This window comes from Podarcis tiliguerta, assembly GCF_965153285.1.
Source record: "Podarcis tiliguerta genome assembly, chromosome: 7".
Classification (NCBI taxonomy): Eukaryota; Metazoa; Chordata; class Lepidosauria; order Squamata; family Lacertidae; genus Podarcis; species Podarcis tiliguerta.
Window position 1 is genome coordinate 83,856,568 of NC_139540.1, and position 15,831 is coordinate 83,872,398.

General features: G+C 48.5%; 1 protein-coding gene across 3 annotated transcripts; it reads left to right on the forward strand.

The window, feature by feature from the left end:
• Positions 1–727: 727 nt before the first annotated feature.
• Positions 728–11,080, forward strand: LOC310681205 (START domain-containing protein 10-like). 3 transcript variants are annotated; one of them, XM_083448811.1, is made up of 7 exons: positions 728–845; positions 1,454–1,650; positions 6,039–6,186; positions 6,999–7,102; positions 7,901–8,018; positions 8,650–8,702; positions 10,649–11,080. In XM_083448811.1, exons 1-7 carry the CDS (start codon positions 743–745, stop codon positions 10,859–10,861), a joined length of 936 nt encoding a protein of 311 aa, XP_083304937.1. In that variant the 5' UTR covers positions 728–742; the 3' UTR covers positions 10,862–11,080. The 3 variants fall into 3 exon arrangements, with proteins under 3 accessions (XP_083304937.1, XP_083304938.1, XP_083304939.1); XM_083448812.1 differs by lacking the exon at positions 728–845 and adding an exon at positions 858–978; XM_083448813.1 differs by lacking the exon at positions 728–845 and adding an exon at positions 861–978 and having other exon boundaries at positions 1,458–1,650.
• The last annotated feature ends 4,751 nt before the right edge of the window (positions 11,081–15,831 follow it).

Here is a 15,831-nt window from a genome sequence, read left to right on the forward strand (position 1 = left end):
ATGGTCAAAGATGCAACGTGGAGGCAGTCCGTAGTAGATGTAGCTGGATACAGGGCAGAGGGTCGGGTGAAGTCAGGAACAGGCATGCAAGCAAGGAGCCAGGGTGGGTCAGGAGCTCTGGCAGAAAAGCAGGGCAGGGTTCAGGCAGGAACCAGCAACCAACAATGTTGCTCCCGCAACTTGGGACTGGGTCTGGCCAGCCTTTATCTGCCCCGAGGCATAGAGCGGCCCCGATCCTCTGGTGACTTGCCTCTCCTGGCCTGGAGGCGAGTACTCCTCCTGCGGGAACTTAGTTCCCTCCGCCTCTCTGCCCTGAGCCTCTGCAGCTCAGGAGAGGCTGGAGGGTCACCGGACCCAGAGGCAACCTCAGCTTTCTCTGATGGGGCTGAGAGTGGAGCACCTGCAGGCAATGGGCCCTCCATCATCTCAGGGGCCAGAGCAGAGTCAGCTGATGTCAGCACCTGAGGATCCAGCACAGGTGAGGACCCTTCAGGCTCATGCCCCGGCTCAGCTGGTTCTGGAGGCGGGGAATCCTATGCAGGCTGGGATCCCTCAGGTTCAGTATCCGAGTCCAAAACCCAGCCCATCACACTATCTCTAACAAGGCCACAGCATTTTGAAAGCTCTGAACACAACATTCTAGCTTCGTCACAGCTGAAGGAGTTACAATCTGAAAACCCCTCCCTTTATGCTCCAGTAGATCTGGAATGTCCTTTTTACCTCAGAATGTATTGCCAGAAGAATGGCCAGTGTGAGGCAATCCCCACAACCTTCTCCCTGTTCCAGAATCCCTATTCCACAATCTAGAATTTTCTCTAGCTCCCCCACAACGGTTCCATTGCAGGGTAAGTAGACTAGACTGCATTAACAAGGCCATTAACTATCTGCAGAACTGAACCCAGCGGCTGCTGCTGTGGCTGCTGCTGCTGGCAAGTGCCCAGCTGCTTCTGCAACTCAGTGCGGCAAAGTCAGAGGCAGGTTAAGAGAAGCAGAAATTAGGAGAGGGATAGGAAAGAGGCATGGGAGGAGGCACTGGAGAACGCTGGGGATAGAACACCGAAATGGGCTCTGTGTGTGTTTGTGCACTTACAGATTATCCACATAAATAGCAGAAGCTTCCCGGGGGGCCTGGTGCCCTTTGGCAGGACTGAGAAGGCATCCACACTGCCAGCAACAGCCGTGACTCTTCTGCAGGAGAGGAGCGTCTAGGCTCTGAAGAGCCCACGCCATGCAGTTGATGGAGGCACTGAATGTAGCAGTAGCCGCCGCCATCCCTTCTCTCCCAGAGTCAGGGCTGGGGGCCCAGAGAGGCCCCTGACAGAGCTAGGGAGGGAGAGTTATGAAGGAAGAGAGGAAAGTGGCCAGAGCAGCGCTGAGCCCAGCGTAGCTTCCCCAGTAGCCAGCCAGGAACCTCTCTTGCCTGGGTGGGTATTTGCACAGCTCCTTCTCTCAGGCAGCCTGGCGGCCCTGCAGGAAGCTGCACCTATGTCTGGGGAAGGAGAGAGAGCCTACATCCCAGATGATTCCGACTTCAACACTTTCCGGGACCAGTGTGAAAGCCAGGAAGGCTGGAGCAGCCGGTATAACAAGGGAGGAGTGGCAGTGTGGACCCAAATGCAGCAGGAGAGCAAGACTGTCCAGAAAATCAAGGTAAGGGGGTGGCATTCAGCTATGGTTTACTCAGAGTAGACCCATTGGAATTAATGAACACCACATTAATTCCAGAGGCTCTGCTCTGAGTAAAACTTACTTCAATGCCACCCAGGGGCCCCTGCCTGGGCTTGGGAATCATGGGTGATGATGCGGCACTGCCCACCCCCCTTCTGCCCCCTCTGATTTGCCCAAGAGCCTCTTCTCCTGCTCCTGCCCCATGAATGCTGGACTCCAAAAGAAAGGTTTGCTCCAAAACAAGCATCCCTCTTGCTGCGCTCAGTTCTCATATTAATCCAGGCTGCAGAATGTGCAATGCTGCAATTCAGCTAGAATGTTAGAGGTCCCGGAAGATCCTTTGGGCTCTCACATTCCCTTTTCCTCATCCTCTTCTCCCCTTTCTTTTTTTCTGTGAGGGATCTCTGCTGTTTTAGCCTCCAAGCACATTTTACAGACAGAAATATTCAGGTATCTTGGACATGAACTGAGATAGATATAGGGGAAGATAAGGCTCATTCTGTGTTTTTGAGTGTCTTGCCCAGACGTAAGGGAATTGAAGACTGTATATGGATTTGATAGTAGATAAAGACACAAGCTTTTGAGTTGTGGTTAGCCCTCAGAAAGAGGCTGATTCAGTTTTCACTCACTGGCTCCACACATCGTTTTCTTGAGCTCACATATTGACATTGAGGCGCTACTTATTCCATATCTAAAAGGCCTGGGATCAATACAATGGAACCTGGTTTACTTGTGTACGTGAAGATTCTTTATTTAACAAACGGTTAATTGTGATTTACATGTTTACTAAAAAAGAAAAGTCACACTGTGCTTAGCGGAGTTTATTTTCAATAAGTGTGCCTAGAATTTCTAAGCAGAGTGTTCAAAGGGATTCCTGTGACTATAATGTTTGCATGGCTGAGAGAAAGTTCTGAGATAATGGCTTCTTTTCTCATGCCTTACTGGGCTGGGCAGATGGCAGGGAGGGAGACTGATGGTGAAATCAGTGCTGCTTATTCGTGGAGGTTTTCACACTGTTCACATGATGTAATGGTCATCAAAATTCCAGCCTATCAGTCGCATGTGTGTGCTCCACAGGGACCCCATGTGCAGACTTTATAGGGAGCACGAAGCAGGCGCCCCCAGCCTGGCCCAGAGCTTTTCTTCTGGAGGAACCAGCACTCATGGAGAGAAGCACTAGGCCGCACCGCACCTGGGGGTGGCTGCGTGGGGCGTGTGCTTCGTGCCCACTCAGTGCTGTCAGCTGGCCAGGCTTCCCCCTGTGTGGGTGGGCAGGCACTAACTCTCCCGGTCCAGGAATGGCCATAGCTCTCAAACCAGCCACAGTTGGTGGAAGACCCTTCTAGATGGTATACACGTATCTGAAATATTCCTATGCTGGACTAAATAATTCCTGTGTGCAGAGACATTTAATCTTCAGACAAGGGAGATTGGGCATCTGGAGGTCTCATTTCCAAACAGTGGAAGCCCCCAGCCCACCCCCCCATGTGTGCGTGGATTGCCGATGGAATAATATGAGCTCTTCTGTACATGAATACCAAGAAGAAAATAAGCACAAAAAAGAGAAAAGGCAGTATAAAAAAGGGATAGCTCTTTTCATTCGGCATCTGGCTAGTATTTAACTAAAAATGAGAACAGGATAATGAGTAGCAGATACCATCTTGCTAATCTTAGTCCATTGCTTTCAACTGAGATGAGATAGATTCAGATAGATAGATCCATGAAGTACCAACTGCCTGAGGCACTTAATCCTACAGACAGCTTTAGTGACAGGTGTCGTCATGACTTTGGTTACCACTAATCTGAGGTGGATCTAAACACAGGGGGGTCAACGCTATAAATAAGTCAGAAATCAGATCGTTTTAACAAAAGAAAAGAAATCTCTATGGAAAATCACTTTTTAAAATTTCCTGCTCTCTGGCACCATCTGGTGTTGCATGTTTATAGCACATTCAAATTGCTGTTTCTTTAATAATGTAGCTGAGTCTTCGGTCTCTAGTTCAGGGAGGAAGCCACCTGCAGACTTAAGAGATCTGGAATTGTTTTCTCAGGCTGGATCTAGACACATCAAAAAAGTGTTCAGGAAACACATTGTAAACTTCATAAAGGGAAATTCCGAAAGTGAAAGACGGGACTCCACAGCACCATCTGTTGTCACAGTGTTAAAATGCATATAAAGCGCTTTTTCTTTACTAATGTAGTTGAATGCTCAGTGGCAAGTATCTGGTTGCCTCCACCAGATATTGGGTGGAGAATTTCCATGTTTCTTTCACTCCCTTTTTGCAGGGTTTCACCACCATGACATCATCCGCTCATGGTCACCTTGTATTCAAAGCCCTATCCATTGAAACAGAAATTGAATTGCTTTTGAGGAGGGCTGACCCTCGTGGGTCCTTGCTCTGTATATGAAATGCTTTGAACACGCCCAAGTGTCTCAGCATTATTCTCTACCTGCAGGATTAATGGGTGGCAGAGGAGTGGGGCCTCGTCAGGACGTTGCCCCCAACCCCCAGTCACTTTCCGAGGGTGTTGTCTGCTGACTATGGAAATTTGCCCCTTTTTGAGCTCCCTGATTGGTGGGGGGAATAGATGGGCTTCTTTGAACATTTAAACATGTGGAGATGAAGAGACGGGATGGATGTCCCCCAAATTCCAATGCCTGGATGATGTGTTCAAGATGCAGATCCTCAAGGAGCGGCTGAGGAATTTCTTCTCAGGCCAGCTGCCTCTCCCCTGGAGCATCCTTTGGGAATCTCCGTCTCCTTGGGAACTGGAAGCTCAGAGCTGCATCATGCAAGAAAGACGTTAAGAAAGCTAGGGAGGCCCAGGCCAGGACACTTGCACCTCCACCAGACAACCTGAGAGGACTATGTGGCTCTACAGTTTATACTGTTCATTTGTTTTAGTGTTTGAAACTGGTAAACCACCTTGGGTTCCTAATGGGTAAGGTGGTATATAATTGCAGGAAGTAAAGACGTCGGACGCAGGGGCTATTGCATTGCACCTCACAACTGAGAGTAAAACCTTTGGGATTGTGAGAGGTTATATGTTCAACACCAGCAGATGCTAAACAAAATACCATATTTTTCGCTCTATAAGACACACTTTTCCCCCTCCAAAAATTAAGGGGAAATGTGTGTGCGTCTTATGGAGCGAATGCAGGCTCCATGGCTTCGCGTTGCTTCCGCTGAAGCCAGAAGGGGAAGGTCCCCCCCCCCGACTTCAGGGGTAGCTGCCCGAAGCTTCCAGAGGCTTCGTGTTGCTTTCGCTGAAGCCTGGAGAGCAAGAGGAGTCAGTGTGCACCAATCCCTCTTGCTCTCCTGGCTTCGCTTCGCTGGAAAGGCACTGCGCAGCTTTCCCTCTCTGCGCAGCGCCCCTTCAGCGAAGCGGGAGGAGAAATGGAAGGGGCTCCGTTTCTCCTGCCGCTTCGTTGGAGGTGAGCTGCGCAGAGAGGGAGAGAATTTTTTTTTCTTGTTCTCCCCCTTTAAAACTAGGTGCGTGTTATGGTCGGGTGTGTCCTATAGAGCAAAAAATACGGTAAACAAAATCCACTTATATTAATAAATCACGCAAAATATTCACGTAGCTGCCATTTTATTGATTTTGCATAATCTTTAAAGTTTCAGAATCCAGGTGTTCTTGGCACATAATTGACCTCTCCCCAAGTTATCTGCTTCTGTTCCAAATGGACTGCTGCTCCACACATTTGCTTGTGATGGATTGTTTGAGCTAAGCCAACTGAAGAGAAAAGCTTGGTCTAAGTGCACTTGACCTTGTTTTGGGTTAAGGCGTCTCATTACAGAAGATCTGACTATTAACAAAGTGATGGAATCTGAAGAGCCACATGATGCAGCTCTTGCTGGATTGTACCAGCTCAGACTGAAGCTTAGGTAAAGCTCAACTCCCTATATGCAGAAAATTAATGTGTAAAGTAAAAGGAAGGCTCAGTCACACTCACTTTTTGCCCCATTCTTTCCAGGAACAGATCTGTGCTTAAAAGCTCCATCCAAACGTGTTTCTTTTGTTTGTTGCTACTGCTCTGGAGCTTTTCCTGTGAAAACCCGCTCCGTAATAGCCAGTCAGGACAAACATCCATTCAGGTTTTTAGTGGTTTGCTCTGAAAGAGCTTTAAAGAGCAAGTTTTTGTGAGGAAAAATCTGGAGCAAATAAAGGAGCTTTAAAGTGCAGACCAGGCCTGGGAAAAAGCAGGGGATGTGAAGTTTAGGTTGTTTTATTACAATTTCCCTCTCACTTGCCCAGCCTTTGCCCCACCCCTTGGTAAAATGTTTTGCCTCAGAGTCTGATGACACCGCTGCTGTGCTTGCTAGCAGGTTTTCAGTGCATGATCACACAAATTCCTTGCCACACAGATGCGCATCGTCTGCCGTGATGTGCCTCCAGAGACGCTCTATGATGTTCTACATGACACCAGTTACCGCAAGAAGTGGGACTCCAACATGATTGAGACCCATGACATTGGGCGCCTGACTGTCAACGCGGATGTTGGATATTACTCCTGTGAGCAACCTTGCTTCTTACACTTGACTGGCATGGAACCCCTGACAGATTATGTGGCTTCCTAGAAGAAAGCACTTCTTGTGCCTCTAAGCTACATCCCCATCTGTGCCCAGAGGGGCTGCTGGGCCTGGGGCTGGTGTATCTTGAGAATGCCACTGGATTACTCCCCTGCAATCCTAGACCCACTTACCTGAGAGTAATTCAGGACTTCTTTCTGAGTAGCCATGGGTAGCACTGCACTGAAACCCTTAGTCCTGAGCTTCTTGCATCCCCCAAAAGAAAACAAAAAACTCAGCAAGGATTTTAAGCTGTAGCTGGATGACTACCTATCAGGGGTGCTGTAACAGTGGGCTTCCTGGGGTCCCTTCCAGCTGAATGGTTTTCTGAGCAGAACGCCACATTCTACATTCTGCCATGCACATTAAGTAAAATGAGTATTTGCTCAACTAAGGTCTGCCCGAAACATGGCATGCAAACATGGCATTTCTTTTTCTTTTAATGTGGGTTTCTGAATGGGCATTGGGGAAGGAATGGCTGAGGTAGAACTAGCAGTGAATACTTTGCTGCTCAGGTCAGGAAAACATTTAGCAAGGAGGACAGGTAGATCCAGGTACACACACTGGAGCTGCTTCATTAATGCTTGGTATTTATACAGCGCTATTCAAAACACATCTCTGTAGGCTGGTGTTATGTCCCCGGAACAGAACAGGGGTGAACCATGTTCTCTAGGCAAATTCTCTAGTGAGGCATTATTTCCTCCTGGGGTATTTAATTTCAGCATGTTCTTGCTAACCGTGTTTCTTCTCTTGCAGGGAGGTGCCCAAGTCCTCTGAAGAATAGGGACTTTGTTACCTTGCGCTCCTGGCTGCCCCTTGGCCACGACTACATGATCATCAACTACAGCGTCAAACATCCAGTGAGCCACAAGCTCTCAGCTCCTTGCAGCTGATCCTTGGGTGGTGCTTGCAGTCCTGCCTTGCAGTTCAGAATGGGAAGCAGGGATGGGCGCCATCCCTGGCTTGGTACCCTGCTGGCAAAGAAGAGGAAGGGGTATAGAGCAAGGGGTTTCCCCCCACCCCATCTCTTCTCTTCCTTTGCTCATGCAGAGACACAGAATTCCTTCTCCCTCAACCCCCTTCTCTCAGCCATGCCAGTTTCTCAACCCCCTTGCCTCATTTGTAATCCTTTAAGCCCCCTTAAAAGCACGCCTTTACTCAAAGGAACCTAGGAAGTTGCCTTCTACAGCTCTGTCTGGCTGAGTTGCTGGCAGCAGCTCTATGGGGTTTCAGAGACAGACAGGTCTCTTCCAGACCTACCTGGAGTTTGAACCTGGGGCCTCCTGAATACAAAACATGTGTTCTAGCACTGAGCCATGGCCTTACACCAAGTCAAGGGAATCATTTCTAGCTGCCATGCAGCAAGAATATCTCACTCACCTCTTCCTGAGTTGGCCACTATGGGGAACTGGCAGCCTCTACAGTGGGGTTGCTGCTGCTGCTTCTTGGCATGGCTCTCTACCAGTTTCTTCCTTTCCCTCCTTCGCTCCCTCCATGGGCCCTGCTCCTACATCTGAGGGCCCTTAGTCCATATGCATCTGTTTCCACAAAGGGCTTATTGTGTGATTCAGTGCCTTCACGAGTTCCTCTTCAAGCGGGTACTCATGTCGGTGACTGCATGTATGAACCAAGCCTTAAACTGTGGGGTCTCTCTGCAGAAGTACCCACCCCGAAAGGACTGCGTGAGGGCCGTATCCCTGCAGACGGGCTACTTGATCAAGGCAACGGACAAGAGTGGCTGCATTCTTTACTACCTCACCCAAGTAGACCCTCGAGGTGAGCATCTTTACGTCCAGGTTGTGGCTGGGAAAAGACAAAGCCTGAGAGTGAGGGGGAAATTGTTCCGGGCAGTGCCCAAGTCAGTGTTGAGGGTTCAGGGCAATAAATAAAGGGGAGATTTCCTAAGGCACAGGTAGGAACCATTTTTGGCCAGATTGCAATCATCTGAGGTTGTTATGACATCACTCGCAAGTCGAAGCCCTTGGCACCATGTCTCCTGAGTGCCTGACAGGGAGGCAGTGCGCAGAAGGGGGGCTTTAACCCTGCTCTCTGCAGAGATTGGCTGTGTGATTGAATTCCACATGAATGACCTGCTCACTCAGCCAATCCTGCAGGACTGAACTCGCCACCATTGGTTGAACTTGATTGTGCAGCCAATTCAGCCACGTCTCTACCTACACCATATCTCAGGTGTGGGGCTGGTGGGTGTGCTTTGGGGAGAGGAGCCTTGCAGGATAGCAAAGGATAACCAAAGGACCCACAGCGCTGGGTGACGCACCTGTCCCATGGGGCACAATAGACTGGGCTCTTCTCTGTGTAGGAATGGTGGGAAAATACAGAAGTTATCATGGCAGAGATACTTGTGTGCAACAGCTTTTGGTAACGAGTGGATCTGGTTTGCTTTTAGGTTCATTACCAAAGTGGGTGGTGAATAAAGCGTCTCAGTACGTGGCACCAAAGGTAAGTTGGAGTTGTGTGGGCACATCCATGTGGCAGGATGGTGATGACTGAAGCAAGTTGCTAAGCAGGCTTGGTAGGGGGCAGGGAATAACTGTCCATATTGGCACAGTTGTGGGAATGTTCAGGGATGCAGGAGAGGATATATTGTCTGATAATAGCCTTTCCAACTTGTGTTAACAAGTTCACAATTTAGCAGAGAAACATTCCCCTTTTAAACTCAGCGGATGCGTTTGCTCAGGCTCGCTAAAGCCTCTATAATAACTGTTCTGATATTTTCCCCTTATTCCCTCATAAAAGATAAGACACAACACAATCTTCTATAAAAGCATAAAAAGAGTTTACTCACATTCTGTTCACAATCGGATCCCAGAAGGCAGACTTATCTTAGAAAAGTAACATACACCTGGAAACTATCTCATAAGAAGATAGTCCCTTTGTCCTCTCTTGGCTGGAAGCCAAGAGAGCATCTTTGGCTAAGTAGATGTTGCTTCTTCGATGCATGTAGTCAAAAAGAGAGAGAGATGGCTGCCCTGCCCTGTGCTTTTGTCGTTACCTGCACAGGTGAGGCCACACCCACCTCTAGTCACATGCAGAGGAAGTCTATCCCAGCCCAGAAGGAAACAGGAAGTTTACCTGCTGGCTGGACAAACATTCCTCCCCATATGTAAACATGTTCACTCTAGGAATGTTGTACTTGACTGCTCTTGTGTTTCACATCCCACAACACTGTCAAAAAGTGTAGCTCTGCACAGCTAGAATATGGAAGAGCTGTGCTCTTCAGTTTTTAGGCCAGCTGCTCCCAAACAAGGGTGGCCCAGGATGTTTTGCCACTTAAGGCAACCCCCCCACACACACACACCATGGGCACTCCCTGCCATTGCCATAGGCCCATCACCGCCTCCTCCTCTGCAGGCACCCCCCGTCACAGTGCAAGTGTGGTGGAGCCCATGGCAGCATCATGCCCACAGAGGAGGCAGAGGCAGGGGGGGCAGGGGGGTGCTCTTATGGGAAATGTGATACAGCTGTGGAGGAGGAGGCAGCAAGAAGCCCGTTCCTCAGGCTTAGATCTGCTGCCCGAGGCCACCGCCTTACTGCATCTCATGGGCAGGCCAGCCCTTCAACCAAATTGTTTTCTCAGGGACATTAAAGGTAAAGGGACCACTGACCATTAGGACCAGTCGTGGCCGACTCTGGGGTTGCAGTGCTCATCTCGCTTTATTGGCCGAGGGAGCCGGTGTACAGCATCCGGGTCATGTGGCCAGCATGACTAAGCCGCTTCTGACAAACCAGAGCAGCGCACGGAAATGCTGTTTACCTTCCCACCAGAGCGGTACCTATTTATCTACTTGCACTTTGACGTGCTATCAAAATGCTAGGTTGGCAAGAGCTGGGACCAAGCAAAGGGAGCTCAGCCCGTCGCGGGGATTTGAACCGCCGATGTTCTGATTGGCAAGTCCTAGGCTCTGTGGTTTAACCCACAACGGCACCCATGTCCCTCCTCAGGGACATTAGGGACACTCAAAAGAACTGCTAGTGTGCCCCAATAAATGAATTAAATACCTGGTAGCTCTTAGGAGGGGCATGGAGATTTCTTCTATCAATCAGCCTCCTCTGAGGGCAGGAAATTCTGCCGTGACTGAATTCTATTTTATTTTGATTTTATATACTGTGATCTTTTTATGTGAACCGCCCTGAGACCTCTGGGTATAGAGTGGTATATAAATTATTATTATTATTATTATTATTATTATTATTATTATTATTATTATTATATGAGCCAAAGAGACCTGATGCTCACAGAGGTCATCTACTGTATCTCTGTCTCAGCCCTGAGCCTGCTGCCTCTGTCTGCTCATGTAAAAGTGGGTCTTTGCTTTCAGTTCAGAAACATAATGCGCACCAGCAACCAGATTTTTGGCTAGTACCAACTTACTCTCCTTTTACAGGCTATGAAGACGATCTATAAGGCAGGGCTGAAGTACCCAGAGTGGAAACGGAAGCATGACCCTGGCTTTAAGCCTTGGTTGTACCCAGAACAGAACACATTGCCCAGCATTAGCCTAGCTGAGCTCTCCCTGCAGCATTCTGACTCCTTGGAGAACATCGACGAGAGCGGTCTGTCTGAAGCCAAGATGAGCCTCAGTGATGATGAGGCCTGAGGCCAGGATCTGGATGCACAGCTCATCGCCGTCCTGTGGGCTGGATGAGGCCTTCCACCATCCAGAACACAGCAGCTCTCACAGAGCCACCCAGCGCCCCCCACCCCCACCCAACAGAACACAAAGCTCCCTGCCCTCCAACTCCCCACTTTCCAGAGACACGGACACACCAGGGGCGTCGTTCAGCACTACTTTTCAAGAAGCGCATATATGACCAGTTTTCTCTTGTCTCCTTCCCTGTTTGTGAATCTTGTTGGGAAGCACAACAATTGTGCATGGGGTGATGGTTTTCAGGTGGCCATGACAGGTCCACAGAATCTCAGTGCGCAGGAATGGACACCACAGGACCAACGACCTGAGGTATCCTTTCTGCGCAGACTGAAGTGCAGAGTATCATTGTGGATCTGCCAAGAGCTCGGTGGGTTTCGGGTTCTCTCACTTGCTGCTTTGCCTTCTAGCCTTTTAGAGCCGTTTGGTGGCACTCGGGGGACAATCCCACTAGCCGTGTCCTGGACTATTCACTGAAAGTTGACATTACGTATTGTAAGTGTGGAATGCGGCACCCTGCCCTCAGGCGGCACAGGACCCAGGATGGCTGGGAGGTGGCCTTCACACATAATGCTAAGCCACAGATGTCAATGGGATAACTTGGGCCCGGTACACTGTATGTGGATTGGGGCCCCTGCATCCCTCCCTCTGTAATGTATTAGCAAAAGCTGCTAGCTATGCACATATATTAATTTAGCCTGGCCTACCTCACAGGTCTGTTGCAAATGCGAAGGGCAGGATAGATGCACATGACCTTGAGCTCTTGGAAGGAAAAGTCACATGCAAATACATAATGCCATTCACAGATTGTGTAAAGAAAAACAAACCTGTACAATCCCAGAAAAGCAGCCCCCCTTGTTTTAAATGCAACATTTTCTAATTCTGTTACCTACTGCAAGATACCAAAACAATAATAAAAAAAAAGTTGGCCAACCCTAACAAATCGATAAACAGCAACAAGGAAAAAATATTGCAAGTATGTGCAGTTTCAAACTTTGCTATCTGAACTACGAAACTCAGCTGAGGCTACCTTACAGGGCTGTTGTAACGATAAAAAATGGGGAAAGGAAGACAATTATTCTCCTTGAGATCCCAGCAGTTAAAGCATGATACAAACAAAAGATAAAAAGGTAAAGGTAAAGGACCCCTGGACAGTTAAGTCCAGTCAAAAGCGACTACAGTGGTACCTCGGGTTAAGAACTTAATTCGTTCTGGAGGTCTGTTCTTAACCTGAAACTGTTCTTAACCTGAAGCACCACTTTAGCTAATGGGGCCTCCTGCTGCCGCTGTGCTGCCGCCGCACAATTTCTGTTCTCATCCTGAAGCAAAGTTCTTAACCTGAGGTACTATTTCTGGGTTAGTGGAGTCTGTAACCTGAAGCATTTGTAACCTGAAGCATTTGTAGCCCGAGGTACCACTGTATGGGGTGTGGCGCTCATCTCACTTTTCAAGCCAAGGGAGCTGGCATTTGTCCATAGACAGCTTTTCCGGGTCACGTGGCCAGCATGACTAAACCGCTTCTGGTGCAATGGGACACCGTGATGGAAGCCAGAGCGCATGGAAATGCCTTTTACCTTCCCACCGCACTGGTATGTATTTATCTACTTGAACTGGCGTGCTTTCGAACTGCTAGGTTGGCAGAATCTGGGGCAGAGCACCAATCTGCAAGCCCAAGAGGCTCGGTGGTGTAGACCACAGCGCCATCCGCTCCGTGATACAAACATACAACAGCAAGAAGCAACACTCTCAGCATGTGCAGTTTAACAGCTCTCAGCAAAGCACACACAAGGCAACATTTTGTCAACCTTGATAAGCAAAGCTTGTGTTAAAAGTAGGAATTTTAACTTGCTGCTTCTGTAAAGTGCTATAAGATGGAATGTGACACATGAACAACATAGGAACATAGGGAGCTGCTTTGTAGTGAGTCAGACCATGGGTCCATTTTGCTCAGTATTGTCTGCACTGACTGGCAGCCGCTTTCCATGGTTTCAGGCACGAGCTTCTCCCAACCCTACCTGCAGGTGCCATTGGGAATTGAAACAGAGGCCACCTGCTTGCAAGGTGGATAATCTACCACTTTCCTAAGGTGGGTGAGAGAGAGAGAGAGAAGGGGGAAAGAGATCAGAGAGGTAGCACAACTCCAGCACTGGAGAAGAGAGTCACCACCAGGGCCACGAACAGTGGTGGTGAAGAAGGCTTTCATGCAATCTCCTCCCACACTGGCTCAGAATCATAGTCATGACTCACCAGTCTCGTAAGCAGCAAATCAGAACTGGATTTCTAGACTCAGAAACAAGGAATTATCTGTGCTTCCCCATTTAAGGGACCTTCCCAGATCAGATGCAGACAGCAAATTATGTTAGTATGAAGAATTAATATTCATTCAGTGTGAATCAGTTTCAAGTTATTCTTTAAAGGCACAGCTTCTGTATGAGGGTGAGGGGAATAGGAACATCTTTTTCCTATCAGAGTCCAACATTCACTCTCTGCTAGGAAAAAAATCTCACTGTATATAGAAAGCTGATTTATATAGAAAGCTAAGGAAGCGAAACCAACCCCCCAACTCGCTGATATGCAGAATACTACAGCAGCACAGATTTTGAGACAACTTCTTAATTTAGGATTTTGGCCCAGTTCAGTTTCGTTGGTGGTTAACAGCAGCACTCTTCCAGTAGGAGTAGGGAAGGGAAGGCAATCCTTTTTCAGAGACCCAGCAAAGACATCCAGGAAATGAGGTGGCTCAGGAATGGAGGAGGGCTCCCACTAAATACAGCTGGGGAGCTTTCCTGTTTGGCCTGTGACTCAGGGAGCCTCCCAGTGTCCTGAGATTGGCTGGAAAGGAAATAGGAAGTTGCTGCTAGGCCTGAGATTAGCTAAACCCATCTACCATTCGTTCAGATCCACATTCCACTGATAGACATCGTACCAGCAAAGAGATGAGTTCTTACTCTTCCACAGCTCACATCCAATTTCATTCCAAAAATAATAATTTTTCTGAGTTTTAAAATACTTTAAAGTGCAGCTGCATGGAAGGCTTTTGTGTGCAATTTAGCACTGAATTTGATCTGGGTGGTGGCTGAGGGGGCAAATTATGTAGATTAGCCTTTGCTGCAACCCAAAGGATGTTTTGTTTGGGGAATCCAAACCAGCCTCAGCCCCACCTCTGACCTGCAGTACAGTGGCGTAGCGTGGGGGGCGCAGGGGGGGCCGGCCGCACTGGGCGCAACATCTGGAGGTTAGGGTTAGGGGGCGCAAATCCACGGGTTAGGGGGCGCAAATCCACGGGTTAGGGGGTTCAAATTACTTGCCTTGCCCCGGGTGCTGACAACCCACGCTACGCCACTGCTGCAGTATTAACACTTGACTCATTGCAGGGTTGTTGCTTACTAATCCCAGCAATCCTAACAGTACAGAGCAGACTGCATTGCTAGGGCTATCCTATCTCAGCCTCAATAAACCTGCATAAATTTAAAACCGTAAGGACCATAATCAATTTCACCGTAAGCATTAGGTAAATCGGGGCCAGATGTAACTTCTGCACAATAAGGTAGTGGCCTTGCGGCCCTTAGAATACAAGATTTCTACTTCACAGCTGGAGCTTGGTCTAGAGCATGGGTAGGCAAACTAAGGCCCGGGGGCCAGATCCGGCCCAATCGCCTTCTAAATCCAGCCCGCGGACAGTCCAGGAATCAGCATGTTTTTACATGAATAGAATGTGTCCTTTTACAGTGGTACCTCTGGTTAAGTACTTAATTCATTCCAGAGGTCCGTACTTAACCTGAAACTGTTCTTAACCTGAAGCACTATTTCTGGGTTAGCGGAGTCTGTAACCTGAAGCGTATGTAACCTGAAACATATGTAACCCGAGGTACCACTGTATTTCAAATGCATCTCTGGGTTATTTGTGGGGCCTGCCTGGTGTTTTTACATGAGTAGAATGCGTACTTTTATTTCAAATGCATCTCTGGGTTATTTGTGGGGCATAGGAATTCATTTATTTCCCCCCCCCCAAAAAAATAGTCCAAGGGACAGTGGACTGGCCCCCTGCTGAAAAGGTTTGCTGACCCCTGGTCTAGAGATATGACCAGGTGATGCTTCTGAGAACATCCTCGTGATTCTGAGAGAATCTGAGCACTCCAGTACAATACAAATCTTTATTACGGTCTTAGACCAGCATAAAAGGGTGGGATACAGTCATTTAAAATCTGAAAAGCGTTTTGGAAAGCTAAAAGGTACTAAAACAGAAGGTGAATGTGAAAGTCTATAAGAATTTAAAAGAAGCTAAAAGAATACGGTTGATATATAAAAGACTTTAACTATCAATTTACAGAGCACTCATATGTTCATTAAATCTGGGGTTTGGCACAGGTCATCCTCCGACGAATTTTGAGCACTGCAGTGCAGAATCTAGCAACATTGTATGTTGTTGCAAGGACTGGTATCTGAGAGCAGGAGGGGGGTATAGAATTGCCCTGTGCGCCCTGGGTACTTATGAAGTAGTGGGGAAATCAGGATAATACGAATGCCTCTGTGATAGGGGCACTGGAGAAGGACATGCTCTACCGATTCTATTTGTCCCGAGTCACAGGGGCATTGTCTCTCCGAGTAGTCAATCTTCCTGTATGCCAAGCACTCCAGTAAGAAATCGTGGGCTGAAAGTGGGCGTAGGGCAGCCTTGGGCTCAGTGGCGTAGCATGGGGGGTGCAGGGGGGCCGGCCGGTCTGGGCGCAACATCTGGGGGTTAGGGGGCGCAAATCCATGGGTTAGGGGGCGCAAATCCACGGGTTAGGGGGTGCAAATTACTTGCCTTGCCCCGGGTGCTGACAACCCACGCTACGCCACTGCTTGGGCTTGTCCGTATGTAAGTGTGCATATAGATGGCACAGCACCATGTGAGTGGCTCCATTTGCAGGCTGGATGAC

What these genes read in the sequence shown, in the direction of transcription:
- LOC310681205 (XM_083448811.1), top strand. Translation starts at nt 743, where the DNA reads ATGGCCAGTGTGAGGCAATCCCCACAACCTTCTCCCTGTTCCAGAATC. An exon ending in GGATGTTGGATATTACTCCT is followed by an intron (nt 6,187 to 6,998) that starts GTGAGCAACCTT and finishes CTTCTCTTGCAG; the next exon opens with GGAGGTGCCCAAGTCCTCTG. An exon ending in CTCAGTACGTGGCACCAAAG is followed by an intron (nt 8,703 to 10,648) that starts GTAAGTTGGAGT and finishes CTCCTTTTACAG; the next exon opens with GCTATGAAGACGATCTATAA.